We start from the raw sequence: 27732 nt of genomic DNA, 5'->3' as shown, positions 1-27732 counted from the left end.
CCCTTTGTCCATCACCTCGTGCCGGACCACTCCATTGGCCCGAGCCCGCCCCCGTGCCGCTTATCCCCGCCCTCCAGGCCCGTCCCCCTCTCCTCCCCGCCCCCTGTCCGTCACCCTCCCTCCGCCCTCTCCGATTCGTTCTTCCCGCTGTCCGTCATTCTCCCTCCGCCACCTCCAATTGGCCCGCGCCGGCCGCGCTCCCCGTGGCCCCGCCCCACCCGGCGCGCGCGCGCCCCCCGCCGGCGGCGGCCCCGCCCCCGCCGCAGTCCCGGCGCCGCCGCTCCGGCCCCCGCTCCGGCCCCGCTCCGGCCCCGCCGCGGCCGCTCCGGCCCCGCTCCGGCCCTTCCCGGGCCCCGCCGGCCGGGCCGGGCCGGGCCGCCCCCCGCGAGGCACCGCCGGCAGAGCCCCGGTAGGAGCCGTGCCCACGCCGCGCGGGGGGGAGCCGCGCCGAGCCGGCCGGGCCGAGCCGGGCCGGGCCGGGGCGGTGCTGGGGCGGGAGGAGCCGGTGTGAGGTGTTGGGGGGGTGGTGAGGCGGGGGGGGGCGGCGGGACGTGGTGACCCGGCCCCCCCCGTGTCCCCTCCCTCCCGCCCTGCCCATTGTGTGCAGACAAAATGGCGGCGGTGAGTGAGGGGAGGGCGGGGGGGGCGGCCGGGTCCCCTCACGGATCCCCCTCAGCAGCGGCCCGAGGGACGGGGGGGATCGAGCCGCCGCCCGGGGAACGCGGGTGTCGCACGGGACTGCCCCGGACTCCGCTCATTTCTGGCCGGCGCCGCTTTGTTCGCGCCGCGTTTGCAAATGGCGGCAGCGCCCGGCGGCCCCGCGCCCCCTCCTCACCCCCCGCGCCCCCTCCTCACCCCCGGGCCCCGCGCCCCCTCCTCGTTTCTGCCCCGCGGCCCTGCCCCGGAGTGGGGACGGGCATGGGGGGTCTGAGGGGGGCCGGGCCGGTCCTTTGCCGACCCCCTCAGCCGGCCCTGGTGGGATGTTCGGGGGGGCACCATGGAGGAGGTGGGATCACCCCCTTGGAGGGGCTTAAACCCCTCTTCCCTCCCCATCGCGCCTCATCCCAGGCCGGGAATTGCAGTGGGATCATTCCCTCTGGGGGGGGATTTTAGCCCTTCTCCCCGCTCAGGACCGGGATTCTCATTCTCCTCCTCTGCTCAGTTTTCTGGGCCCCTGTCCCCGCTCCCTCACGGCTCCCGCTGCTCCAGCCCCGTTACCCGCGGCCGCTCCGTTTCTGGAGGCTTTAGGGGCGCAGAGATCCAGCACCCGCTTCCCTCCGCGGGGACCGAGGGCTTTGTGCCCCCTCATTCCGGGATTCCCGCTGGGATCCGCGCTCCCGGGGCTCCTGCACTGCCCCAGAGGGTCGTGCTGTTCCTCATCCATCCCGGGCAGGTGCCAGAACTCAGATAAAAGCGACCCATTCGTTCTTAAAGCGCGGCCTTGAGCCCCGAGCGTGGCTTCGCCTGGGTCGCGCTTTCCCACGTTCAGGGCAGAAATTCCAGCCTTTTACGTCCTTTGGTTGTTTTTCCCTCGGTCCTCCCAAAAAAACGCCTTCGGGAGAGTCACTCGTTCCCTTGGGAGCGCGGGAAGTTTGGTGGATTCCTGCCGGGGGTGGAGGGGAGGAGGCGGTGAGGCCGAAACCAGGTGATATTGCAGAGTTTGTGCCGTTTCCAAGGGCAGGGATTGTTTCTGTCAGGTTTAACTGAATCTGTGGTTCTCCTCAAGAGACACAGGTCTGGTGGTGCTGCAGCAGCAGCTCCCAGATTTCTCCCTCCAAAAATAGTGGGGTAACGGGGACAAAGCTGTTGTGATTCTGACTGTAGGAACAACCGGGGGGATTTCAACCCTTTCCTTGTCCAGCCTGAAGGAAACGGAGGGAATTTTAAGGAAAATAACGGGGCCTGCAGGGCCCAGCCCAGAGCAGCAGGCACCAGGAGATGCCATGTGGCTCCTTGGGAATGATTCTCCCTGCTCAGCCGGCGCCGGTCGGGGCTTAATTACAATTAAATCCAGATTTATGGCGCTGTTAAGTCATCGTGTGAATGAACTGGCAGGATTGGAGTCGGAGGGGTTTCCTTGGATGGAATTGTGTGTCCGTACAGCGGCTGGAGGGAATGAGTTTTCCTGGTTTTTTTTATCCTAAAACTGTGAGCCCCAGCTCTGGGTGAGCGTGGAACAAATTGGAACAAAAAGGAATTGGAACAAAAAGGAATTGGAACAAAAGGCTCCTCTGCCCCAGCTGGGGGCAGTTCCCACAAAAAGGCAGGAATTTGGTGTCCCTTGGGCTGAATCTGTTGAATTCCAGGACTCCTGAGCGCTGCGTTCCCACCTGGGTTTCCCAGGGCAGCTGCTCCATCCAGTGTGATGGAGAGGGGAGTTGTGTGTGCTTTGGAAAAGTCCCATTCCATAGGAAAACCTCCTGGGAATAAACGGGAATAGGGATTAATGCTCGGTGTGCTCCATTGCCAGCCTGCAGCTCTCGGGGATATGCGGAGCAGAGAGCTGGGCTCTGGCTAACGAGTTGGGATCTGTCTAATTGCTGTTGTGCCTCCAGCTCTGGCTGTGCCCCGGCTCACCCGCTCTCTGTCGTTCCAGACCCCGCAACGCCGCGCTGCCGCGACGCTCTGCTCGCCAGAGAAATCCAAATAAACCCCTCACCAACCTTCAGGCGGGCAGCAGAAAACAAAAATGGTAAGGGCCGGGTGGGTTCCCGGGGCGTGGGGTGAACATCCAGATCCTGGCACTTCCTATTTCCAAATGTTCCTGCTCATTCCTGCCCTGGCAGCGCCCGATGCGGATCTTTGTGAACGACGACCGGCACGTGATGGCCAAGCACTCGGCCGTGTACCCCACGCAGGAGGAGCTGGAGGCCGTGCAGAACATGGTGTCCCACACGGAGCGGGCGCTCAAAGCCGTCTCCGACTGGATCGACGAGCAGGAGAAGGTCGGCGGGGAGCAGCCGGAGAGCGAGTCCATGGAGACGGCGGCCGAGGAGGAGAGCAAGGAAGGAGGGTGAGCAGCAGAGCTCACTGGTGGGACCGTCCTGCTTTAGAGCCCTAAAATTTGTTTAGCCCCCGAAAAACCTGCTGGGAAAAATTGGTGGAAAAGTTGTCTTCCGTGGCTGGGAACTTGAGAGGAATTAACCAAGGCAGGGTTGAGGCGAGTGCTCCAGGTTGATCCTCACGGATCCATTCTTCCAGTTGGATGGGGCTCCCTAAAATTCGCTTAGGTCCCTAAAAACCCTCTCATGATGGTGGAAAAGTGTCTTCCCTGGCTGGGGACTTGAGGGGAATTAATCAAGATTTCGGTTGATCCTCACCGATCCATTCTTCCAGCTGGATGGGGCTCCCCAAAATTCGCTTTGCTCCCTAAAAACCCTGTCATGATGGTGGAAAAGTTGTCTTCCCTGGCTGGGAACTTGAGGGGAATTAATCAAGATTTCGGGTTGATCCTCACGGATCCATTCTTCCAGCTGGATGGGGCTCCCAAAAATTCGCTTTGCTCCCTAAAAACCCACTGGTGCTGGTGGAAAAAGTGTCTTCCCTGGCTGGGGACTTGAGAGGAATTAACCCAGGCAGGGTTGAGGGGAGTGCTCCAGGTTGATCCTCACGGATCCATTTTTCCAGTTGGATGGGGCTCCCTAAAATTCGCTAAAAACCCTGTCATGATGGTGGAAAAGGTGTCTTCCCTGGCTGGGAACTTGAGGGGAATTAATCAAGATTTCGGTTGATCCTCACGGATCCATTCTTCCAGTTGGACAGGGCTCCCTAAAATTCGCTTTGCTCCCTAAAAACCCTCTCATGATGGTGGAAAAGGTGTCTTCCCTGACTGGGGACTTGAGAGGAATTAACCAAGGTTTCAGGTTGATCCTCACGGATCCATTCTTCCAGCTGGATGGGGCTCCCTAAAATTCACTTAGCTCCCTAAAAACCCTCTCATGATGGTGCAAAAGTTGTCTTCCCTGGCTGGGAACTTGAGAGGAATTAACCAAGGTTTCAGGTTGATCCTCATGGATCCATTCTTCCAGCTGGATGGGGCTCCCAAAAATTCACTTAGCTCCCTAAAAACCCTGTCATGATGGTGGAAAAGGTGTCTTCCCTGACTGGGAACTTGAGGGGAATTAACCAAGGTGCAGGTTGATCCTCAGGGATCCACTCTTCCAGCTGGATGGGGCTCCCTAAAATTTGCTTTGCTCCCTAAAAACCCTGTCATGATGGTGGAAAAGTTGTCTTCCCTAGCTGAGAACTTGAGGGGAATTAATTAAGATTTTGGGTTGATCCTCACGGATCCATTCTTCCAGTTGGATGGTGCTCCCAAAAATTCCCTTTGCTCCCTAAAAACCCTGTCTGATGGTGGAAAAAGTGTCTTCCGTGGCTGGGGAGTTAACCAAGGCAGGGTTGAGGGGAATGCTCCAGGTTGATCCTCATGGATCCATTCTTCCAGTTGGATGGGGCTCCCTAAAATTCGCTAAAAACTATGTCATGATGGTGGAAAAAGTGTCTTCCCTGGCTGGGAACTTGAGGGGAATTAACCAAGGCTCCGGGCTGACCCTCAGGGATCCGTCCCTCCGGTTTGGTGGGCAGTGGATCCCGCCCTCCTGAGCCTCTCCCGTGCCTCCGCAGGGATCAGAAGGCCACGGAGCAGCTGACGAGGACCCTGCGGGGCGTGATGCGCGTGGGGCTGGTGGCCAAAGGCCTCCTGCTGAAGGGGGACCTGGACCTGGAGCTGGTGCTGCTGTGCAAGGACAAACCCACGGCCAAGCTCCTGGAGAAGGTGGCCGATAACCTGGGAGTGCAGCTGGCGGTGAGTGCATGGAAATTCCCTCTGGGATGGTTCTGGTGCCCCTGCTCTGCCTTGGAAAAGCCATTTCCAGAGGTGCTTTGGGATTGCTAACTGAGTCTGTCCTTGTTAGTTGTGGAATGGTTTGGGTTGGAAGGGATTTTGGAGCTCATCCTCTGCCATTTCCAGAGGTGCTTTGGGAGTGCTAACTGAGTCTGTCCTTGTTAATTGTGGAATGGTTTGGGTTGGAAGGGATTTTGGAGCTCATCCTCTTCCACAGGCCCCAAACCCTGTCCAGCCTGGCCTTGGGCACTCCCAGGGACCCAGGGGCAGTCACAGCTTCTCTGGGAATTCTATCCCAGCCCCTTCCTTCCCTCACAGGCAGGAATTCCTTCCCAAAACCCATCTAAATCCCCCTTTTCCCAGGGTGAAGCCATTCTCTTGTCCTGTCCCTCCATCCCCTGTGTCCCTCTCCAGCCCTCCTGGAGCCCCTTTAGGCCCTGGAAGGGGCTCTGAGGTCTCCCCAGAGCCTTCCCTGCTCCAGCAGAGCATTCCCAGGGCTCTGGGATGATGGAATCACGGAGTGCTTTGGGTCGGAAGGCACTTTGGGACCCATCTCACTCCAACCCATCTCCACAGGCCATCACCGAGGACAAGTACGAGATCATCCAGTGCGTGGGCGACGCCGCCATCGTCATCAAGAACACCAAGGAGCCTCCCCTGAGCCTGACCATCCACCTGACGTCGCCCGTGGTGCGGGAGGAGCTGGAGAAGCAGCTGGCCGGAGGTACGGCCGGGCCGGCGCGGGGCGTCCGCGGCCAGCCAGCGGGAAAGTGCTCTTCAGCTTCAGCCGGAGCCATGGCAGCTCGTGGGGCCAGATCCTCACCAAATTCCTCACTGACACATCCCGGGTGTGCTTTACCCCGACCGGGCTTCCGAAGCTGAGGAGCAACTTTCATGCCGGATTTTTGCTCTATTTTGGTTTTTTTTTTTTTTTTGGTTTTTTTTTTAAGTATTATTATTTTATCCTTTCTTTTGGTTCCACTTGGGCCTTTAGTTCACTAATTCATCATCTCGTTGTATTACTCGTGGTTTGTCCCCCGGCCATGTCAGTGCAGTGACATGAGAATAGAAACCAGATTTGTTTAAGAAAGCCAAAAGCAAAAACCCCTCTCGAAGGCTTCTTGTGCGAGGAGTTGCATGTCCATGAACCGGGATGTTCCGGGGTGTTCCCCGGTGTGTGTTGCAGCAGAACACCGGGTGCTCGGGGCTCGTGGCGCGGCTCTGGCAGCACCTCAGCTTCACAATTCCGGAAAGCGATGCAGAGTTTTGGATAAAGTTAGCTCCTCCAAATTCCCTTTGGAATCAGAAGCCAGCAGCTGCTGGTTGTGCGCTCCAATCCCCATGGGCTCCGTAGGGCCGGCGGTTCCCCCGCTCCGCACTAGCCTTATCTAAAACCCTGATCTCGAGCAACTTTGGGGCGACTTGAGGCCCTTCCTCAGTTTTGCTGCAGCACAAACCGGGACCTCTTTGTGCTCTTGATTGTTGATCTCTGGTGTTGATCTCTGACCTCGTCTCCGAGCCTTCTAGTTTGTCGATTTTAGGGACGCTGGACCTTTGACCAACAGGACGTTCTCTGTCGCGGGCCGGGGCCGGGGCAGCCATCCTTCCGGGCGGAGGGTTCCCTGGATCCTCTGCAGCCCGGCCCTTCCCTCCTGCCCTCCCTGTGCTCCAGCTGGAGCCGGGCTCTCACCCCCTCAAATTTCCCCGTGCCGGCCTCGCCGCCGCCTCTCCATCCACTCAGCATTTATTGCTGTGCCCTCCGCCCGGTCTCCTCCTCCTCCTCCTCCTCCTCTTCCTCCTCCTCCTCCTCCCTCCATCCCTCCCTGGGAGCCAGGCGAGGCCGCAGCCCCTTCCCTCCCGCCCCCGGCATCCCTGCAGGATTTTTGGGGAGCCTCAGCTGCCCGTTAGGATGCTGCCTCATCCCCCTCGGCCCGACAGAAGCCCCTTGGTCAAACCGTGCCTTGTCTTCTTATTCCATCCACGACTAGAAACGCTCTCAGTCACCGACTCCCCGGACGTTCTGGACAGGCAGAAATGCCTTGCTGCCTTGGCGTCTCTGCGCCACGCCAAGTGGTTCCAGGTTTGCATTTTGTTCTTATATTTATCTTTAAGTAGAAGCGTTGGTAAAACTCTTGTAAGGGGCTGAGTGTTGTTGTTGGAGCTGGAGTTCCAAGTGGCCGCCGGACTGTGGGCGCTGCAGTGACTCAGGAGGAGCCTTTGCACGGAGCGGCCGCTCTGCGTGAGGAGGAACGTCCCCTCGGCCAAGACCTTGGTTAAGGCCTTGGCCAGCCCCTTGGCCAACACCTTAGCCAAGACCTTGGCCAACCCCATGGCCAACCCTTCCGCTGAGCCCTTCGCCAAGCCCTTGGCCAACTCTTTGGCTGAGGCCTTGGCCAACCCCTTGGCTAAGACCTTGGTCAACTCCTTGGCCAGTTCCGTGGCTGAGGCCTTGGCCAACCTCTCGGCTAAGCCCTTGGCCAACTCCTTGGCTGGGAGTTTGGCTAAGCCCTTGGCTGGGAGCTTGGCTAAGACCTTGGCCAACTCCTTGGCCAACCCCTTGGCCAACCCCTTGGCTGGGAGCTTGGCTAAGCCCTTGGCTAAGCCCTTGGCTGGGAGTTTGGCTAAGACCTTGGCCAACTCCTTGGCCGGGAGCTTGGCTAAGCCCTTGGCCAACTCCTTGGCCAACTCCTTGGCTGGGAGCTTGGCTAAGCCCTTGGCCAACTCCTTGGCCAACCCCTTGGCTGGGAGTTTGGCTAACTCCTTGGCTGGGAGTTTGGCTAAGCCCTTGGCTAAGCCCTTGGCCAACTCCTTGGCCAACCCCTTGGCTGGGAGCTTGGCTAAGTCCTTGGCTAAGCCCTTGGCTGGGAGCTTGGCTAAGCCCTTGGCCAACTCCTTGGCCAACTCCTTGGCCAACCCCTTGGCTGGGAGCTTGGCTAAGACCTTGGCTAAGCCCTTGGCTGGGAGCTTGGCTAAGCCCTTGGCTAAGCCATTGGCCAACTCCTTGGCTGGGAGTTTGGCTAAGCCCTTGGCTGGGAGCTTGGCTAAGCCCTTGGCCAACCCCTTGGCCAACTCTTTGGTCAACTCCTTGGCTGGGAGCTTGGCTAAGCCCTTGGTTAAGCCCTTGGCTGGGAGTTTGGCTAAGCCCTTGGCCAACTCCTTGGTCAACTCCTTGGCCAACTCCTTGGCTGGGAGCTTGGCTAAGCCCTTGGCCAACCCCTTGGCCAACCCCTTGGCTGGGAGCTTGGCTAAGCCCTTGGCTAAGCCCTTGGCCAACCCCTTGGCCAACCCCTTGGCCAGGAGCTTGGCTGAGGCTCCGGCCAGGCCTCGGCTGCGGCGGCTCCAGGCCGGGCTCCGGCTTTCCCTGGCAAAGCAGCACCCGGAGGGAGCGTCGGCGGCGCGGGCGGGCGCTCGGTGAGCCCCTGTCCGGTTTGCTTCCGCTTCCAGGCCAGGGCCAACGGGCTGAAGTCGTGCGTGATCGTGATCCGGGTGCTGCGGGACCTGTGCACGCGCGTTCCCACCTGGGCCCCGCTCCGAGGATGGGTAATGCATTCATTCATTCATTCATTCGTTCATTCATTGATTCCCTTTCTCCCAGTGCAGCTCTGCTCTTCCCGAGGCTCCAGGCTTGCCCAGCTTGGGGGTTGCTGTGGATGAACGGCTTCTCTGCACTCAGAGACACAAATGCAATGTCTGTGCTGCACGTGGGTTTATCAATTGTCAGCTAATTATGAGCTCACGGTGTTATCAGATGGGTAATGAATTATCAGCTTACCTCGGTACTGAGTTGCTTTGTCAGTTACCAGCTCAGGTTGTTATTGAATTGCTTTATCAGTTATCGACTCACCTTACTGTCGACTTGTTTTATCAATTATTAAGTCACATTATTATCAAAACATTTTTTCAGCTACCAAATCACATTATTGTCAGTGTTATCGAGTCTCGTTACTATCAGATTGTTTTATCAGTTATCAAACCACATCATTATCATTATCAAATTGTTTTATAAATTATCAAGTCATGTTATCATCAAATATTAAGTAACAAATGGCGCTATTTTAACATAGTTTTATTAATTTTCAAGTCCAGTTATCAAATAGTTTTATCAGTTATCAAATAGTTTTATCAGTTATCAATTCGCTTTATCAGTTACCAAACCATGCTGTCCTCAAATGCCATCATCAGTTTCCTTTATCAATTAACAAACGATTTTATCAGTCATCAAACAACTTTATCTTATCAAATCACATCACCAGCTTGCTTTATTAATTACCAAAGCACGTTGTTATCGAATGTTTTATCCCTTCATGACTTCCACAGCCTGGCTCCTCTCCTCCTGTGGGCACCAGAAGCTGCTCCCAGATGAGTCCCTTCCCTGGAGTCCTTTGCTGGGCTCCCATTTCCCAGCGTCTTTCCTGGGGTCCCTCTCCCAGGATCCCCTTTGCAGTCCTATTCCAGGGGGTCTCTTTGCCAGGGTCTCCTTTCTGGGGCCCTTCTGCCAGGCCCCCTTTCCAGGGGTCCCTTTCCAGGGGTCCATTCCTGAGATCCCTTTTCCAGGTCCCATGTCCCTTTCTGGGATCCCTTTTCCAGGTCCTTCTATGGGATCCCTCTCCCAGGTGTCCTTTCCTGGGGTCCCTGTCTGGGATCCTTTTCCAGGAGTCCATTCCTGGGATCCCTTTCCAGGGGTCCATTCCTGGGATCCCTTTTCCAGGTCCCATGTCCCCGTCTGGGATCCCTTTCCCAGGTCCTTCTATGGGATCCCTTTTCTAGGGGTTCCTCTCTGGGATCCCTTTCCCAGGCCCCCTTTCCAGGGGTCCATTTCCTGGGATCCCTTTTCCAGGTCCCTCTCCAGGCTCCCTCTCCCAGGCCCCCTTTCCAGGGGTCCCTCTCTGGGATCCCTTTCCAGGGTTCCATTTCCTGGGGTCCCTTTTTGAGGGTTCCTCCCTGGGATCCCTTTCTCAGGCCCCCTTTTCTGGGGTCCATTTCCTGGGATCCCTTTCTGAGGGTTCGTCTCTGGGATCCCTTTCCAGGTCCCTCTCTGGGATCCCTTTCCCAGGCCCCATTTCCAGAGTTCCATTTCCTGGGATCCCTTTCCAGGTCCCTCTCTGGGATCCCTCTCCCAGGCCCCATTTCCATGGTTCCATTACCTGAGATCCCTTTTCCAGGTCCCTCTCTGGGATCCCCTTCCATGGTTCCATTACCTGAGATCCCTTTTCCAGGTCCCTCTCTGGGATCCCCTTCCAGGGTTCCATTTCCTGGGGTCCCTTTCCAGGTCCCTGTCCCGGCTCCCTCTCCCCTCTCCCTGCCCTCACTCCCCTCCTTGCCTTGCAGCCTCTGGAGCTGCTGTGTGAGAAATCCATCGGGACGGCGAACCGGCCGATGGGCGCGGGCGAGGCGCTGCGCCGCGTGCTGGAGTGCCTGGCCTCGGGCATCGTCATGCCAGGTGAGCTGTGCCCACGTGAGCTCGGCCAGTGGGCTCTGAGCTCGGCCCGGGTGAGCTCGGCCAGTGAGCTCTGAGCTCGGCCCGGGTGAGCTCTGAGCTTGGCCAGGTGAGCTCTGAGCTCTCCCCGGGTGAGCTCGGCCAGGTGAGCTCTGAGCTCTGCCCTGGTGAGCTCGGCCAGCGGGCTCTGAGCTTGGCCAGGTGAGCTCGGCCAGGTGAGCTCTGAGCTCTGCCCACGTGAGCTCGGCCAGCGGGCTCTGAGCTCGGCCAGGTGAGCTTGGCCAGTGAGCTATGAGCTCTGCCCGGGCGAGCTCTAAGCTCGGCCAGGTGAGCTCTGAGCTCGGCCAGCGGGCTCTGAGCTCTGCCCGGGTGAGCTCTGAGCTTGGCCAGGTGAGCTCTGAGCTCTGCCCGGGTGAGCTCTGAGCTTGGCCAGGTGAGCTCTGAGCTCGGCCCAGGTGAGCTCTGAGCTCGGTCAGTGAGCTCGGCCAGGGAGCTTGGCCGGGTGAGCTCTCAGCTTGGCCAGGTGAGCTCGGCCAGGTGAGCTCTGAGCTCTGGTCTGGTGAGCTCTGGCCAGGTGAGCTCTGAGCTCTGCCCAGGTGAGCTCGGCCAGGTGAGCTGTGAGCTCGGCCAGGTGAGCTCTGAGCTCTGGCTTGGTGAGCTTGGCCAGGTGAGCTCTGAGCTTGGCCAGGTGAGCTCTAAGCTTGGCCAGGTGATCTCTGGCCAGGTGAGCTCTGAGCTCTGCCCAGGTGAGCTCTGAGCTCTAGCTGGGTGAGCTCTGGCCAGGTGATCTCTGGCCAGGTGAGCTCCGAGCTCTGCCCAGGTGATCTCTGGCCAGGTGAGCTCTGAGCTCGGCCAGGTGAGCTCGGCCAGGTGAGCTCTGAGCTCCAGCCGGGTGAGCTCTGAGCTTGGCCAGGTGAGCTCTGAGCTCTAGCTGGGTGAGCTCTGCCCAGGTGATCTCTGCCCAGGTGAGCTCTGAGCTCTGGCCAGGTGAGCTCCGAGCTCCGGCCGGGAGGAGCGCGGGGGGTGCCGGCGCTCGGGAGCCCCCCGTCCCCGTGGGCCGGCCCTGCCCCGTAGGGAGAGGCGCCAGGGTTTGGCTCCCGGGATCCCACAGAAACCCCGGCGAGCCGCGCCTCGGGAGCTGCCCCAGGGAATTAGGGTAGAGACCCGGGATAATTCTCTGCATATCTTCCTTGTTTCCTGCCTTCAGATGGTTCTGGTATTTATGACCCTTGTGAAAAAGAAGCCACTGATGCTATTGGGCATCTAGACAGACAACAAAGGGAAGATATCACACAGAGTGCTCAGGTATAGTGTGACCTCCATCCGGCCCCTCCCAAACCCCGGCTCGCTCTGCTCCCGGCTCCCTTGGCCACCATAGATTAGACCCGTGGTCATTTGGCATCATGGTCACTCAGCACCGTGGTCACTCAGCACCGTGGTCACTCGGCACTGTGGTCACTCGGCGCCGTGGTCACTCAGCACCGTGGTCACTCGGTGCTGTGGTCACTCGGCACCATGCCCACACGCTGCTGTGGTCACTCGGTGCTGTGGTCACTCGGTGCTGTGGTCACTCAGCACCGTGGTCACTCGGCACCATGGCCGCACGCTGCTGTGATCACTCGGTGCTATGATCACTCGGTGCCACGGTCACTCGGTGCTGTGGTCACTCGGTGCCACGGTCACTCGGTGCTGTGGTCACTCGGTGCCACGGTCACTCGGTGCTGTGATCACTCGGTGCTATGATCACTCAATGCCACGGTCACTCGGTGCCACGGTCACTCGGTGCTGTGGTCACTCGGTGCTGTGGTCACTCAATGCCACGGTCACTCGGTGCCACGGTCACTCGGTGCCACGGTCACTCGGTGCTGTGGTCACTCAATGCCACGGTCACTCAGTGCTGTGGTCACTCAATGCCACGGTCACTCAGTGCCACGGTCACTCGGTGCTGTGGTCACTCAATGCCACGGTCACTCAATGCCACGGTCACTCAGTGCCACGGTCACTCGGTGCTGTGGTCACTCAATGCCACGGTCACTCGGTGCTGTGATCACTCGGTGCTGTGATCACTCAGTGCTGTGGTCACTCAATGCCACGGTCACTCGGTGCTGTGATCACTCGGTGCTGTGGTCACTCGGTGCTGTGGTCACTCAATGCCACGGTCACTCAGTGCTGTGATCACTCGGTGCTGTGGTCACTCAATGCCACGGTCACTCGGTGCTGTGGTCACTCGGCACCATGGCCACACGCTGCTGTGATCACTCGGTGCTGTGGTCACTCAATGCCACGGTCACTCGGTGCCACGGTCACTCGGTGCCACGGTCACTCCACCAGGCCACCCCTGTGGGCCCCATAGTTTGGCCACACCCAGAGCAAAGAATCAGGAGTTGAGCAGCGAATTGTCCCAAGGCCCCCAAAAGCCTCGATCTGAGGATGGATTGGTGCAGGGGGGCTGTGGGGGGCTGCTGTGAGCACGGGGGGCTCGGGCAGCTCTGCTGACCCCCTCTCCTGTCCCCAGCACGCCCTGCGGCTCGCCGCCTTCGGCCAGCTCCACAAGGTGCTGGGCATGGATCCCCTGCCCTCCAAAATGCCCAAGAAACCAAAGAACGAGAACCCGGTCGATTATACTGGTACGTACTGGGAGGGAGCAGCCCTGCGCTCCCAGCCCCAGGGTTTGGGTGGAAAACGGGGGATTTAGGGAGCGCTGTGCTCGTTGTGCAGTTCAGATCCCGCCCAGCACCACGTACGCCGTCACCCCCATGAAGCGGCCGATGGAGGAGGACGGGGAGGAGAAATCCCCCAGCAAAAAGAAAAAGAAGATTCAGAAAAAAGGTATTGAGTTAACGAGAGGTAGGTACGGCCTGGGGGGTGCTCAGTGCAGGGCTGGGGGCTTGGGGGGCTGTAGATTGGGGGTACAGGGTGGGGGGATGGAGAAAATAACTTAAAAGTGGAGATTTGTGCTGGGCAGAATTGAAACCAAGGAGGAAAAGGTCAGGATTGGTCTGGGAGGTGGAAAAGACTGATGGGAACTGGTCTGGAATTGGGAAAGATCAATGGGAACTGGTCTGGAATTGGGAAAGATCAATGGGAACTGGTCTGGAATTGGGAAAGGTCAATGGGAACTGGTCTGGAATTGGGAAAGGTCAATGGGAACTGGTCTGGAATTGGGAAAGATCAATGGGAACTGGTCTGGAATTGGGAAAGGTCAGTGGGAACTGGTCTGGAATTGGAAAAGACCAGTGAGAACTGGTTTGGAATTGGGAAAGATCAATGGGAAGTGGTCTGGAATTGGAAGAGATCAATGGGAACTGGTCTGGAATTGGGAAGGGTCAATGGGAACTGGTCTGGAATTGGGAAAGATCAATGGGAACTGGTCTGGAATTGGGAAAGGTCAGTGAGAACTGGTCTGGAATTGGGAAAGATCAATGGGAAGTGGTCTGGAATTGGAAAAGATCAATGGGAACTGGTCTGGAATTGGAAAAGGTCAATGGGAACTGGTCTGGAATTGGAAAAGGTCAATTGGAACTGGTCTGGAATTGGGAAGGGTCAATGGGAAGTGGTCTGGAATTGGAAAAGACCAGTGAGAACTGGTCTAAAAGGAGAAAAGACCAGTTGAGACTGATCTGAAATGAGAAAATGCTGGTCAGGACTGGTCTAAAATGGGGAAAGACTGGGCAGAACTGGGAAAAGAGTGGTCAGAGCTGATTTGCAGTAGGAAAATACTTGTGGGAACTGGTCTGGAATGGGAATAGACCCACGGGAACTGGTCTGGAATGGGAATAGACCCACGGGAACTGGTCTGGAATGGGAATAGACCCAGTGAGAACTGGTCTGGAATGGGAATAGACCCAGTGAGAACTGGTCTGGAATGGGAATAGACCCACGGGAACTGGTCTGGAATGGGAATAGACCCACGGAAACTGGTCTGGAATGGGAATAGACCCAGTGAGAACTGGTCTAGAATGGGAATAGACCCACGGGAACTGGTCTGGAATGGGAATAGACCCACGGAAACTGGTCTGGAATGGGAATAGACCCACGGGAACTGGTCTGGAATGGGAATAGACCCACGGGAACTGGTCTGGAATGGGAATAGACCCACGGGAACTGGTCTGGAATGGGAATAGACCCACGGGAACTGGTCTGGAATGGGAATAGACCCACGGAAACTGGTCTGGAATGGGAATAGACCCAGTGAGAACTGGTCTGGAATGGGAATAGACCCACGGGAACTGGTCTGGAATGGGAATAGACCCAGTGAGAACTGGTCTGGAATGGGAATAGACCCAGTGAGAACTGGTCTGGAATGGGAATAGACCCACGGGAACTGGTCTGGAATGGGAATAGACCCACGGGAACTGGTCTGGAATGGGAATAGACCCAGTGAGAACTGGTCTGGAATGGGAATAGACCCACGGGAACTGGTCTGGAATGGGAATAGACCCACGGAAACTGGTCTGGAATTAGCAAATGCCCATCAGGACTGGCCTGAAACTAAAAACTACCAATTAGAGCTGGGAAATGCCAGCCTGGAGCCGGCTTTGCTCTCGGAAGGAGCCACCCAACAGCCCCAAACGCTGGGTGCTGGCTGTGCCCCTGCAGAGGAGAAGCTGGAGCCGCCCCAGGCCATGAACGCGCTGATGAAGCTGAACCAGCTGAAGCCGGGGCTGCAGTACAAGCTGGTGTCGCAGACCGGCCCCGTGCACGCGCCCATCTTCACCATGGCCGTGGAGATCGACGGCAGCACCTTCGAGGCCTCGGGGCCCTCCAAGAAAACGGCCAAGCTGCACGTGGCTGTCAAGGTGCGGTGGGGTGGGAGTGGGATGGGAATGGGAGTGGGAATGGGGATGGGGATGGGAGTGTGAAATGGGGATGGGATGGGAGTGGGAAATGGGATGGGAATGGGGATGGGATGGGAGTGGGAAATGGGATGGGAATGGGAATGGAAGTGGAATGGGGATGGGGATGGGAATGGGAGTGGGAGTGGAATGGGATGGGATGGGATGGGATGGGATGGGATGGGATGGGATGGGATGGGATGGGATGGGATGGGATGGGATGGGAGTGGGAAATGGGGATGGGAATGGGAGTGGGGAATGGGGATGGGAATGGAAATGAAAATGGAAATAGGGAATGGGATGGGATGGGAATGGGATGGGATGGGATGGGAATGGGATGGGATGGGATGGGATGGGGATGGGGATGGGAATGGGAGTGGGATGGGGATGGGGATGGGGATGGGAATGGGAGTGGGAATGGGAATGGGAATGGGAGTGGGAATGGAAGTGGGAAATTGGATGGGAGTGGGAGTGGGGATGGGAGTGGGAATGGGGATAGGAATGGGAGTGGGGAATGGGGATGGGAATGGAAATGGAAATGGAAATGGAAATAGGAATGGGAATGGGATGGGATGGGAATGGAAGTGGGAAATGGGATGGGAGTGGGAATGGGGATGGGAATGGAAATGGAAATGGAAATGGAAATAGGAATGGGAATGGGATGGGATGGGAATGGGAGTGGGAATGGGAAAACCAGCAGAACCTCCAGGCTGGGGTGGGAGCAGCACCAGGAGCTGCCATCCTCGGGTGTGCCCTGGAGTGCCCGCAGGATCTGGGAATGCTGAGCGTTACCGAGTCAATGAAAGGCCCGGAGCAGCTGTGCTGACCCCCCTGCTCCCCCAGGTGCTGCAGGACATGGGTTTGCCCACCGGCGTGGAGGGCAAGGACTCCGGCAAGGGCGACGAGTCGGCCGAGGAGACGGAGAGCAAGCCGGTGGTGGTGGCTCCTCCGCCCGTGGTGGAAACGGTGTCCACGCCCACGGCGGCCTCGCCGCCCTCGGATCAGACCCCCGAGGTGGGTGGGGGACACGGCAGGGCACACGTGGCAATGTGCTGGTGCTGCTTTGGGGTGGGTTTGGGTGGGTTTGGGGGCGGCCGTGGCTCCTTGGTGTCCTGCCCAAAGAAGCTGGGGAGCAGTTCTGTGTGTGCTGGGCACGGTTTGGGGCTCAGCCAGCCCTTGCCCACCCACAGAACGTGAAGCAGCAGGGACCAATCCTGACCAAGCACGGCAAGAACCCCGTGATGGAGCTGAACGAGAAGCGGCGCGGGCTCAAGTACGAGCTGATCTCGGAGACGGGCGGCAGCCACGACAAGCGCTTTGTCATGGAGGTGAGGGGACACCCCGGGCCCCCTGCCCTCCCCAGGGCTCCATCCAGAGCTCTTGGATGGGAGAGAGCTTGGAGAGGCTCCTCATCCCCTTCCCAAGGGTTTGAATCCTCAAATCCAAGAGGTTTGCCTTGGGAGAAAGCTTTTACAGCTCGTTAATGGGCAGGGACAGCCTGTGACACTCCAGCTCTGGGATTCCCTGTAGGTCTCCCATCTTTTCCTGCCCTTTCCCACCTCAATGTGTGGTTCCATCCCTTGCCAAGGTGGAGGTGGACGGGCAGAAGTTCCAAGGTGCTGGCTCCAACAAGAAGGTGGCCAAAGCCTACGCGGCCCTGGCTGCCCTGGAGAAGCTGTTCCCTGATGCTCCCGTTGCCATCGAGCAGAACAAGAAGAAAAGAGCCCCAGTTCCAGCCAGAGGTGGCCCCAAATTCCCAGTGAAAGTGAGTGAAACCCCCAATCCCACAGCCCTGCAATGGGGGAGAGTGATGGGAGCTGGGGTGGAGGGGGAAAAGACCAATGGGAACCAGGCCAGGATCAGAAAATACAGATCAGGATTGGTGTAAAACAGGAAAAGACTGATGGGAACTGGTCTGAAATTGGAAAAGACTGATGGGAACCAGGCTAAGATCAGAAAATACAGATCAGGATTGGTGTAAAACAGGAAAGGACCAATGGGATCCAGGCCAGGATCAGAAAATACAGATCAGGATTGGTCTAAAACAGGAAAAGACCGATGGGGAACCAGGCCAAGATCACAAAATACAGATCAGGATTGGTGTAAAACAGGAAAAGACCAATGGGAACCAGGCTAAGATCAAAAAGTACAGATCAGGATTGGTGTAAAACAGGAAAAGACTGATGGGAACTGGTCTGAAATTGGAAAAGACCAATGGAAACCAGGTCAAGATCAGAAAATACAGATCAGGATTGGTGTAAAACAGGAAAAGACCGATGGGAACCAGGCTGAGATCAGAAAATACAGATCAGGATTGGTGTAAAACTGGAAAAGACTGATGGGAACCAGGCTGAAATTGGAAAAGACCAATGGGAACCAGGCTAAGATCAGAAAATACAGATCAGGGCTGGTGTAAAACAGGAAAAGACCGATGGGAACCAGGCTAAGATCAGAAAATACAGATCAGGATTGGTCTAAAACAGAAAAAGACCAATGGGAACCAGGCTAAGATCAGAAAATACAGATCAGGACTGGTCTAAAACAGAAAAAGACCAATGGGAGCCAGGCCAGGATCAGAAAATACAGATCAGGGCTGGTGTAAAACAGGAAAAGACCGATGGGAACCAGGCTAAGATCAGAAAATACAGATCAGGATTGGTGTAAAACAGGAAAAGACCGATGGGAACTGGTCTGAAATTGGAAAAGACCAATGGGAACCAGGCTAAGATCAGAAAATACAGATCAGGATTGGTCTAAAACAGGAAAAGACCGATGGGAACCAGGCCAGGATCAGAAAATACAGATCAGGATTGGTGTAAAACAGGAAAAGACTGATAGGAACCAGGCCAGGATCAGAAAATACAGATCAGGATTGGTGTAAAACAGGAAAAGACTGATGGGAACTGGTCTGGAATTGGAAAAGACCAATGGGAACCAGGCTAAGATCAGAAAATACAGATCAGGATTGGTGTAAAACAGAAAAAGACTGATGGGAACCAGGCCAAGATCAGAAAATACAGATCAGGATTGGTGTAAAACAGGAAAAGACTGATGGGAACTGGTCTGGAATTGGAAAAGACCGATGGGAACTGGTCTGAAATTGGAAAAGACCAATGGGAACTGGTCTGGAATGGGAAAAATTCTGGGGTGTAACCCACCGGCCATTGGCTCTGGGGTTGGATCCTTTCCTGGGGGCAGAGCAAACAGCTTGGAAGCCCAAAACCCATCAGGTTTTGCAGCAAAGCCCCTCTGGATTTGGAGGTGCCTGAATTTGGGGTCCACCTCGGTGCCTCTTGTTCCAGGGCTCAGTTTTGGGAGGTTTTTGGGGGGATCCCTCAGCCCCAGCTCCTCCAATGACACCCTGTGTCCCCCCCTCGTTGTCCCCACAGCAGCACAACCCAGGATTTGGGATGGGGGGCGGCCCCATGCACAACGAGGCCCCCCCGCCCCCCAACATGCGGGGCCGCGGCCGGGGCGGGAACCTGCGGGGCCGGGGCCGAGGCCGGGGCGGCTTCGGGGGCAACCACGGCGGCTACATGAACACAGGTGAGGGGGGGGCGGCACCCCCACCCTGGGGGGGCACATCCATGGCACCCATGGGACGTTCCATGGGGGAGGGACACCCCCTGCTCCTCCGGGCGTGGGGCTGTGGGGGCTGAACGTTCCAGAGCCCCCCAAAATCCCCCAGAGCCCCCCAAATTCCCCTCTGGTGTTGTGAACTGGACATTCCAGAGCCCCCCAAATCCCCCAGAGCCCCCCAAATCCCCCTCTGGTGCTGTGAACTGGATATTCCAGAGCCCCCCAAATCCCTGTGGGGAACAAATCCCCCTCTGGTGTTGGGGCTGTGGGGTCTGAACGTTCCAGAGCCCCCCCAAATCCCCCAGAGCCACCCAAACCCCCCAGAGCCCCCCAAATCCCCCTCTGGTGTTGTGTCCTGGGTGTTCCAGAGCCCCCAAATCCCCCAGAGCCCCCAAATCCCCCTCTGGTGTTGTGAACTGGACATTCCAGAGCCCCCAAATCCCTGGAAGGGAGCAAATCCCCCTCTGGTGCTGTGAACTGGACATTCCAGAGCCCCCCAAATCCCCCAGAGCCCCCCAAATCCCCCTCTGGTGTTGTGTCCTGCACATTCCAGAGCCCCCCAAATCCTCATGAGGGGAACAAATCCCCCTCTGGGCTTGGGGCTGTGGGGGCTGAGCGTTCCAGAGACCCCCAAAATCCCCATAAGGGAACAAATCCCCCTCTGGGCTTGGGGCTGTGGGGCCTGAGCGTTCCAGAGCCCCCCAAAATCACTGTGGGGAACAAATCCCCCTCTGGGCCTGGGGCTGTGGGGTCTGAGCATTCCAGAGACCCCCAGATCCCTATAAGGGAACAAATCCCCCTCTGGTGCTGTGAACTGGACGTTCCAGAGCCCCCCAAATCCCCCAGAGCCCCCCAAATCCCTGGAAGGGAACAAATCCCCCTCTGGTGTTGTGAACTGGACATTCCAGAGCCCCCCAAATCCCCCAGAGCCCCCCAAACCCCCCTCTGGCGCTGTGTCCTGAACATTCCAGAGCCCCCCAAATCCCCCAGAGCCCCCCAAATCCCCCTCTGGTGTTGTGTCCTGGACATTCCAGAGCCCCCAAATCCCCCAGAGCCCCCCAAATCCCTCTCTGGTGCTGTGTCCTGGACATTCCAGAGCCCCCCAAATCCCCCAGAGCCCCCCAAATCCCCCAGAGCCCCCCAAACCCCCCCTCTGGCGCTGTGTCCATGTCAGTTGGGTTTCCTGGGGCCCTCCATGGGGCAGTGGCCCCCCAGATTTGGGGGCGTTTTCCCCCCTTTGGGGTCTCTGTTCATTCCAACCTTTCCCTCCCCTGCAGGCGCCGGCTACGGGAGCTACGGCTACGGAGGGAATTCTGCCACTGCTGGCTACAGTGAGTGCATTTCAACCCAAAATCCAACAGGTGCCGTCGTGGGGGGACACAAATCTGCCAGGAAATGGCTCAGGGGAGGGGGAGCTGTTTTATTTTAATAGTTGTTGGTTTTTATGGAAACCAAAGCGTTTTCATCAGTTCGGTCTTAGCTTACAGCAAGGGTTTTTTTCTTAGAAAATTCTTAGAAAATGAATTTTCTTAGAAAATTAAAATTTCTTAGAAAATTTTAATAAATCCCAGAGATTTGGTCAGACCCCCTGTGGGTGTTGGGAAGACTTTTCCACATGGATCTGGTGCAGCCCAGCCTTTTAAAGGTGTGAAATTCCCTGATTTGCTGGAATGCTTGGATTTGCCCCTGTGCTGAAGCAAATGAACCACACTGGGAGTTGTTCTGTGCTCCCCATCCCGATCCAATCAATCAATATCCAATCAATCAATATCCAATAATTGGGAATGTCGTGGATGCTTTGGGAAATCCTTGGTTGCCATGGAAAGTGCTTCAGTCACCTGGAGAATGAGATATCCCCAAAATCAGGAACTGAGGGGAATTTTGGAATTGGCTTGAGTGTCGGAATCCATAGAATTCCGAGCATTTTGGTCCTTTGTTCCTTTGAAAGTTGTCTTTGCTGGATTTGGTGGCACCGTGGTTCCCATCTTTGAGTTAATTCCTTAATTTAACCAAAAAAGAAGGAAAAGGAAGCTCCAGGTTTCAACTGGGGTTCAGTGGGTCCTTAAAATATTTGTAATAATAATTATCCCATTTTTTTGAAAAAAAAACCCCAAAAAACAAAAAACCAACATTGTTGGAGGTTGGCTTTTTTTTCCCTCAAAAATAAGATTGGTTTTGGACGCTCCCAGTTCTCCGTGGAATGGCAGGAAAGGAGTTTGGCTGTGGGACCCTGAAGGGATGAAGGCAAACCCAGCTGAGCTCTGGATCCCGGGTGGGATTGCCCAAACCCCACGAGGATGAACTGCCCTGGTGTGGGCTCCTCGTTCCTGGAGCAGGATCAGCTCCAGAGCAGCTCCCGCTCCGGGATGGGGCTGGGCTTGGAAGGGCTGAGGGAGGCACAGGGTGGATCCAGATGGGAGAGCTGGTGGAGTTACAGGGGTGGATCCTGCTGGAATCACAGAGATGGATCCAGATGGGAGAATCTGCTGGAATCACAGGGATGGATTCAGATGGAATCACAGGGATGGGTCCAGATGGAATCACAGGGATGGATCCAAATGGGAGATCTGGTGGAATCACAGGGATGGATCCAGAGGGAATCACAGAGATTGATCAGTCCAGATGGGGGATCCTGCTGGAATCACAGGGATGGATCCTGCTGGAATCACAGGGATGAGTCCAGAGGGAATCACAGAGATTGATCAGTCCAGATGGGAGATCCTGCTGCAATCAGAGGGATGGATCATGCTGGAATCACAGGGATGGATCCAGATGGAATCACAAAAATGGATCAATCCAGATGGGAGAATCTGCTGGAATCACAGGGATGGATCCAGATGGATCCTGCTGGAATCACAGGGATGGATCCAGATGGATCCTGCTGGAATCACAGGGATGGATCAATCCAAATGGGAGATTCTGCTGGAATCACAGGGATGGATCCAGATGGGAGAATCTGCTGGAATCACAGGGATGGATCCTGCTGGAATCACAGGGTGGATCCAGATGGGAGATTTGCTGGAATCACAAAGATTGATCAGTCCAGATGGGAGATCCTGCTGCAATCACAGGGATAGATCATGCTGGAATCACAGGGATAGATCCAGATGGATCCTGCTGGAATCACAGGGATGGATCCAGATGGGAGATCTGGTGGAGTTACAGGATGGATCCTGCTGGAATCACAGAGATTGATCAATCCAGATGGGGGATCCAGATGGAATCACAGGGATGGATTCAGATGGAATCACAGGGATGGATCAATCCAAATGGGAGATTCTGCTGCAATCACAGGGATGGATCCAGATGGGAGATCTGCTGGAATCACAGGGGTGATCTTGCTGGAATCACAGAGATTGATCAATCCAGATGGGGGATCCAGATGGAATCACAGGGATGGATCCTGCTGGAATCACAGAGATGGATCCTGCTGCAATCACAGGGATGGATCCTGCTGGAATCACAGGGATGGATTCAGATGGATCCTGCTGGAATCACAGAGATTGATCCTGCTGGAATCACAGAGATTGATCAATCCAGATGGGAGATCTGCTGGAATCACAGGATGGATCCTGCTGGAATCACAGGGGTGTATCCAGATGGAATCACAAAAATGGATCAATCCAGATGGGAGATCCTGCTGGAATCATAGGGATGGATCAGTCCAAATGGGAGATTCTGCTGCAATCACAGGGATGGATCCAGATGGGGGATCCTGCTGGAATTACAGGATGGATCCTGCTGGAATCACAGGGATTGATCAGTCCAGATGGGGGATCCTGCTGGAATCACAGGGATGGATTCAGATGGAATCACAAAAATGGATCAATCCAGATGGGAGATCTGCTGGAATCACAGGGATGGATCCAGATGGATCCTGCTGGAATCACAGGGATGGATCCAGATGGAATCACAGGGATGGATCCTGCTGGAATCACAGAGATTCATCAGTCCAGATGGGGGATCCTGCTGGAATCACAGGGTGGATCCAGATAGGAGATCTGCTGGAATCACAGAGATTGATCAGTCCAGATAGGAGATCCTGCTGGAATCACAGGATGGATCCTGCTGGAATCACAGGGATGGATTCAGATGGGTCCTGCTGGAATCACAGGGGTGTATCCAGATGGAATCACAGGGATGGATCCAGATGGAATCACAGGGATGGATCCACATGGAATCACAAAAATGGATCAATCCAGAGAGGAGAACATGCTGCAATCACAGGGATGGATCAATCCAAATGGGAGATTCTGCTGCAGTCACAGGGATGGATCCAGATGGGAGATCTGCTGGAATTACAGGATGGATCCTGCTGGAATCACAGAGATTGATCAGTCCAGATGGGAGATCTGCTGGAATTACAGGATGGATCCAGATAGAATCACAGGGTGGATCCAGATGGGAGATTCTGCTGGAATCACAGGGATGGATTCAGATGGAATCACAGGGATGGATCCAGATGGAATCACAGGGATGGATCAATCCAAATGGGAGATTCTGCTGCAATCACAGGGATGGGTTCAGATGGAATCACAGAGGTGATCTTGCTGGAATCACAAAAATGGATCAATCCAGATGGGGAATCCTGCTGGAATCACAGGGATTGATCAGTCCAGATGGGAGACCTGCTGCAATCACAGGATGGATCCTGCTGGAATCACAGGGATAGATCCATCCAGATAGGAGATCCTGCTGGAATCACAGGGATGGATCCTGCTGGAATCACAGAGATTGATCAATCCAGATGGGGGATCCTGCTGGAACCACAGGGATGGATCCAGATGAGTCCTGGAATCACAGGGATGGATCCTGCTGGAATCACAGGGATGGATCCAAATGGAATCACAGGGATGGATCCAAATGCAATCACAGGGATGGATCCAGATGGAATCACAGGGATGGATCCAGATGGAATCACAGGGATGGATCCAGATGGATCCTGCTGCAATCACAGGGATGGGCCCAGATGTGGGGTCTGGATGGGAATGGCATCACAGGGACAGATCCCCACAGGGGGTTCTGCTGCATCACAGGGGGTCCCACTGGGGTCCTGGCGAGCTCAGGGGTCTCCATCAGCTCCAGACCACCCTCATCACCCTCACTGACCCCCTCCCCTCCAGCCCACCCTCACCCTCCCAGACCCCCTCCCCTCCACCCTCACTGACCCTCACCCTCACTGACCCCCTCCCCTCCAGACCACCCTCACTGACCCTCACTGACCCCCTCCCCTCCGGATCACCCTCCCAGACCCCCTCCCCTCACTGACCCCCTCCCCTCCAGACCACCCTCACTGACCCCCTCCCCTCCACCCTCACTGACCCTCACCCTCACTGACCCCCTCCCCTCCAGACCACCGTCACTGACCCCCTCCCCTCCCGACCACCCTCACCCTCACTGACCCTCACCCTCCCAGACCCCCTCCCCTCCAGCCCACCCTCACTGACCCCCTCCCCTCCAGACCACCCTCACTGACCCTCACCCTCACAGACCCTCACCCTCCCAGCCCCCCTCCCCTCCACCCTCACCCTCCCAGCCCCCCTCCCCTCCACCCTCACCCTCACTGACCCCCTCCCCTCCAGCCCACCCTCACTGACCCTCACCCTCACTGACCCCCTCCCCTCCACCCTCACCCTCACAGACCCCCTCCCTTCCAGACCACCCTCACTGACCCCCTCCCCTCCACCCTCACCCTCCCAGACCCCCTCCCCCCCACCCTCACCCTCACTGACCCTCACCCTCCCAGCCCCCCTCCCCTCCGGAGGGGCTGCCCCCCCAGCCCCCTGACCCCCCTCTCTCTGTGCCCAGGCCAGTTCTACAGCAACGGCGGCCACTCCAACTCGGGCGGCGGCGGCGGCTCCTCGGGCTACGGCTCCTACTACCAGGGCGGTGATGGTTACACGGCGCCCGCGCCGCCCAAGCACGGCGGCAAGAAGCAGCAGCAGCACGGCGGCGGCCAGAAGGCCTCGTACGGCTCCGGCTACGGCGCCCACCAGGGCCAGCAGCCCTACGGGCAGGGCCAGTACGGCGGCTACGGGCCCGGGCAGGGCAAGCAGAAGGGCTACGGGCACGGCCAGGGCGGCTACTCCTACTCCAACTCGTACAACTCGCCCGGCGGCGGCTCCGACTACAACTACGAGAGCAAATACAGTGAGTGCGCAGGGGAGGGTTTGGGGGTTTGGGTTGGGTTGGAGCCCAAAGTTGGGTTAAAGGTGTTTGGAGGGGACCTGGTGACCCCTCTGGGCTGGGGCACGAGGGAGCTCCAGGGGTTCTTTCTGCCCCTCCCAGGAGCTGGAGCTGGGAATAAGGGGAGGTTTGGGTTAAAAGAGAGATTTGGGGTTGGAGCTGTGAATAAGGGAGGTTTGGGTTAAAAGAGGGATTTGGGGTTGGAGATGTCAATAAGGGAGGTTTGGATTAAAGGAGGGATTTGGGGCTGGAGATGGGAATAAGGGGAGGTTTGGGGCAGGAGATGCGAATAAGGGGAGGTTTGGGTTAAAAGAGAGATTTGGGGTTGGAGATGTGAATAAGGGGAGGTTTGGGTAAAAGGGTTTTGGGGCAGGAGCTGGGAATAAGGGGAGATTTGGGGCTGGAGATGTGAATAAGGGAGGTTTGGAATAAAATGGATTTGGGGCTGGAGATGTGAATAAGGGAGGTTTGGGTTAAAGGAGGGATTTGGGGTTGGAGATGTCAATAAGGGAAGGTTTGGGTTAAAGGAGGGATTCAGAGCTGGAGCTGTGAATAAGGGGAGATTTGGGGTTGGAGATGTGAATAAGGGAGATTTGGGTTAAAAGAGAGATTTGGGGCAGGAGCTGTGAATAAGGGAGGTTTGGGTTAAAGGGTTTTGTGGCTGGAGATGTGAATAAGGGGAGATTTGGGTTAAAAGGGTTTTGTGGCTGGAGCTGGGATGAGTCTGCCAGCAGAGGGCACAGCGGGGTAAATTAAATGCCCAGCCCTGGGCACATTCCCGGGGGACAATCCATGGCTCAGAACGCCCCTGACAGGCTCGGGCACCCAAATCCTCCTGGAATTCCGGGGCTCTTGAGCCCCCTGAGGGTGCTGGGGGTCCCTGCCCTCACCCCCATCCCCACATTTCCCCCGTGCCCAGGTTACAGCGGCAACAGCGGCCGCGGCGGTGGCGGCGGCAACAACTACTCCGGGGGCGGCTCCTACAACTCGGGCTCCCACGGGGGCTACGGGGGCTCCGGGGGCGGGGGCTCCTCGTACCAAGGTAAGGCAGGTCAGTATTGGCACCCTTGGGTGGCTTTGGGGCCCTGCTCCCGCCCCATGGCCGCCCTAACCCTTCCTCTTCCTCCTCTTCCTCCTCTTCCTCCTCCTCCTCCTCCTCCTCTTCCTCCTCCTCCTCCTCCTCCTCTTCCTCCTCCTCCTCCTCCTCTTCTTCCTCCTCCTCCTCCTCCTCCTCCTCCTCTTCCTCCTCCTCCTCCTCCTCTTCCTCCTCTTCCTCCTCCTCCTCCTCTTCTTCCTCCTCCTCCTCCTCTTCCTCCTCCTCGTCCTCCTCCTCTTCCTCCTCCTCCTCCTCCTCCTCCTCCTCCTCTTCCTCCTCCTCCTCCTCCTCTTCCTCCTCCTCTTCTTCCTCCTCCTCCTCCTCTTCCTCCTCCTCCTCCTCCTCCTCCTCTTCTTCCTCCTCCTCCTCCTTCTCTTCCTCCTCCTCCTCCTCCTCTTCCTCCTCTTCCTCCTCCTCCTCCTCCTCTTCTTCCTCCTCCTCCTCCTCCTCCTCCTCTTCTTCCTCCTCTTCCTCCTCCTCCTCTTCCTCCTCTTCCTCCTCCTCCTCCTCTCTTCCTCCTCCTCCTCCTCTTCCTCCTCCTCCTCCTCCTCCTCTTCCTCCTCCTCCTCCTCCTCCTCCTCCTCCTCTTCCTCCTCCTCCTCCTCCTCTTCCTCCTCCTCTTCTTCCTCCTCCTCCTCCTCTTCCTCCTCCTCCTCCTCCTCCTCCTCTTCTTCCTCCTCCTCCTCCTTCTCTTCCTCCTCCTCCTCCTCCTCTTCCTCCTCTTCCTCCTCCTCCTCCTCCTCTTCCTCCTCTTCCTCCTCCTCTTCCTCCTCCTCCTCCTCCTCTTCCTCCTCCTCCTCCTCCTCCTCCTCCTCCTCCTCCTCCTCTTCCTCCTCCTCCTCCTCCTCCTCCTCTTCCTCCTCCTCTTCCTCCTCCTCCTCCTCCTCTTCCTCCTCTTCCTCCTCCTCCTCCTCCTCTTCCTCCTCCTCCTCTTCCTCCTCCTCCTCTTCTTCCTCCTCCTCCTCTTCTTCCTCCTCCTCCTCCTCCTCCTCTTCCTCCTCTTCCTCCTCCTCCTCCTCCTCTTCTTCCTCCTCCTCTTCCTCCTCTTCCTCCTCCTCCTCCTCCTCTTCTTCCTCCTCTTCCTCCTCTTCCTCCTCCTCCTCCTCCTCCTCTTCCTCCTCTTCCTCCTCCTCCTCCTCCTCTTCTTCCTCCTCCTCCTCCTCCTCTTCCTCCTCCTCCTCCTCCTCTTCCTCCTCCTCTTCCTCCTCTTCCTCCTCCTCCTCCTCCTCTTCCTCCTCCTCCTCCTCCTCTTCTTCCTCCTCCTCCTCCTCCTCTTCCTCCTCCTCCTCCTCCTCCTCCTCCTCTTGCCAGGCGGGTACTCGTCGCAGTCCAACTACAACTCGCCGGGCTCGCAGAGCTACAGCGGCCCCCCCAGCTCGTACCAGGCGTCGCAGGGCGGTTACGGCCGGAGCGAGCACAGCATGAGTTATCAGTACAGATAAACCACGGCTCCCGTGCCTGCCCCCCCCATGGTTTATCCCCTGTTCCCCCCCCTCCCCGTTGCTCTGTGTGACCCGTCACCCCTCTCTGGGCCTCTATTTAATGGGTCGTAGTTGCCACGACGACTTGGTCTAAAATAGGATTATTATTATTATTTTTTTGTTGTTTTTTGTTCTTTTTTTTTGGTTTTTTTTTTGGTTTTTTTTTTTCGGGGAAGTTGATCCAATTCTGGAGCCTTTTCCCAGGTCCTGGCTGGGGGACGGGCCCTCGTTGTTCTGCTTTTGTGAAGTGCGTTAAAAAGGAGCTTTTTTCGGTA

The 27732-nt window shown here is 57.0% G+C and overlaps 1 protein-coding gene across 6 annotated transcripts; it reads left to right on the top strand.

Annotated features, from left to right (window-relative positions):
• Positions 1–242: 242 nt before the first annotated feature.
• ILF3 (interleukin enhancer binding factor 3) lies at positions 243–27732 on the top strand. Of its 6 annotated transcripts, none has more exons than XM_074530317.1 (20): positions 243–409; positions 2597–2692; positions 2787–3013; positions 4624–4804; positions 5420–5567; positions 6832–6923; positions 8288–8383; positions 10172–10283; positions 11488–11585; positions 12796–12907; positions 12999–13127; positions 14880–15079; positions 15959–16129; positions 16306–16443; positions 16704–16880; positions 18505–18661; positions 19972–20025; positions 24503–24844; positions 25800–25931; positions 27288–27732. In XM_074530317.1, exons 2-20 carry the CDS (start codon positions 2690–2692, stop codon positions 27416–27418), a joined length of 2700 nt encoding a protein of 899 aa, XP_074386418.1. In that variant the 5' UTR covers positions 243–409; positions 2597–2689; the 3' UTR covers positions 27419–27732. The 6 variants fall into 6 exon arrangements, with proteins under 6 accessions (XP_074386418.1, XP_074386422.1, XP_074386419.1 ...); XM_074530321.1 differs by lacking the exon at positions 243–409 and adding an exon at positions 521–621 and having other exon boundaries at positions 12999–13109; positions 18508–18661; XM_074530318.1 differs by lacking the exon at positions 243–409 and adding an exon at positions 521–621 and having other exon boundaries at positions 18508–18661.

This window comes from Zonotrichia albicollis, chromosome 32 (assembly GCF_047830755.1).
Source record: "Zonotrichia albicollis isolate bZonAlb1 chromosome 32, bZonAlb1.hap1, whole genome shotgun sequence".
NCBI lineage: Eukaryota > Metazoa > Chordata > Aves > Passeriformes > Passerellidae > Zonotrichia > Zonotrichia albicollis.
The sequence above is the reverse complement of the archived record's forward strand: the minus strand, read 5'-3'. Positions and strand labels throughout refer to the sequence as shown.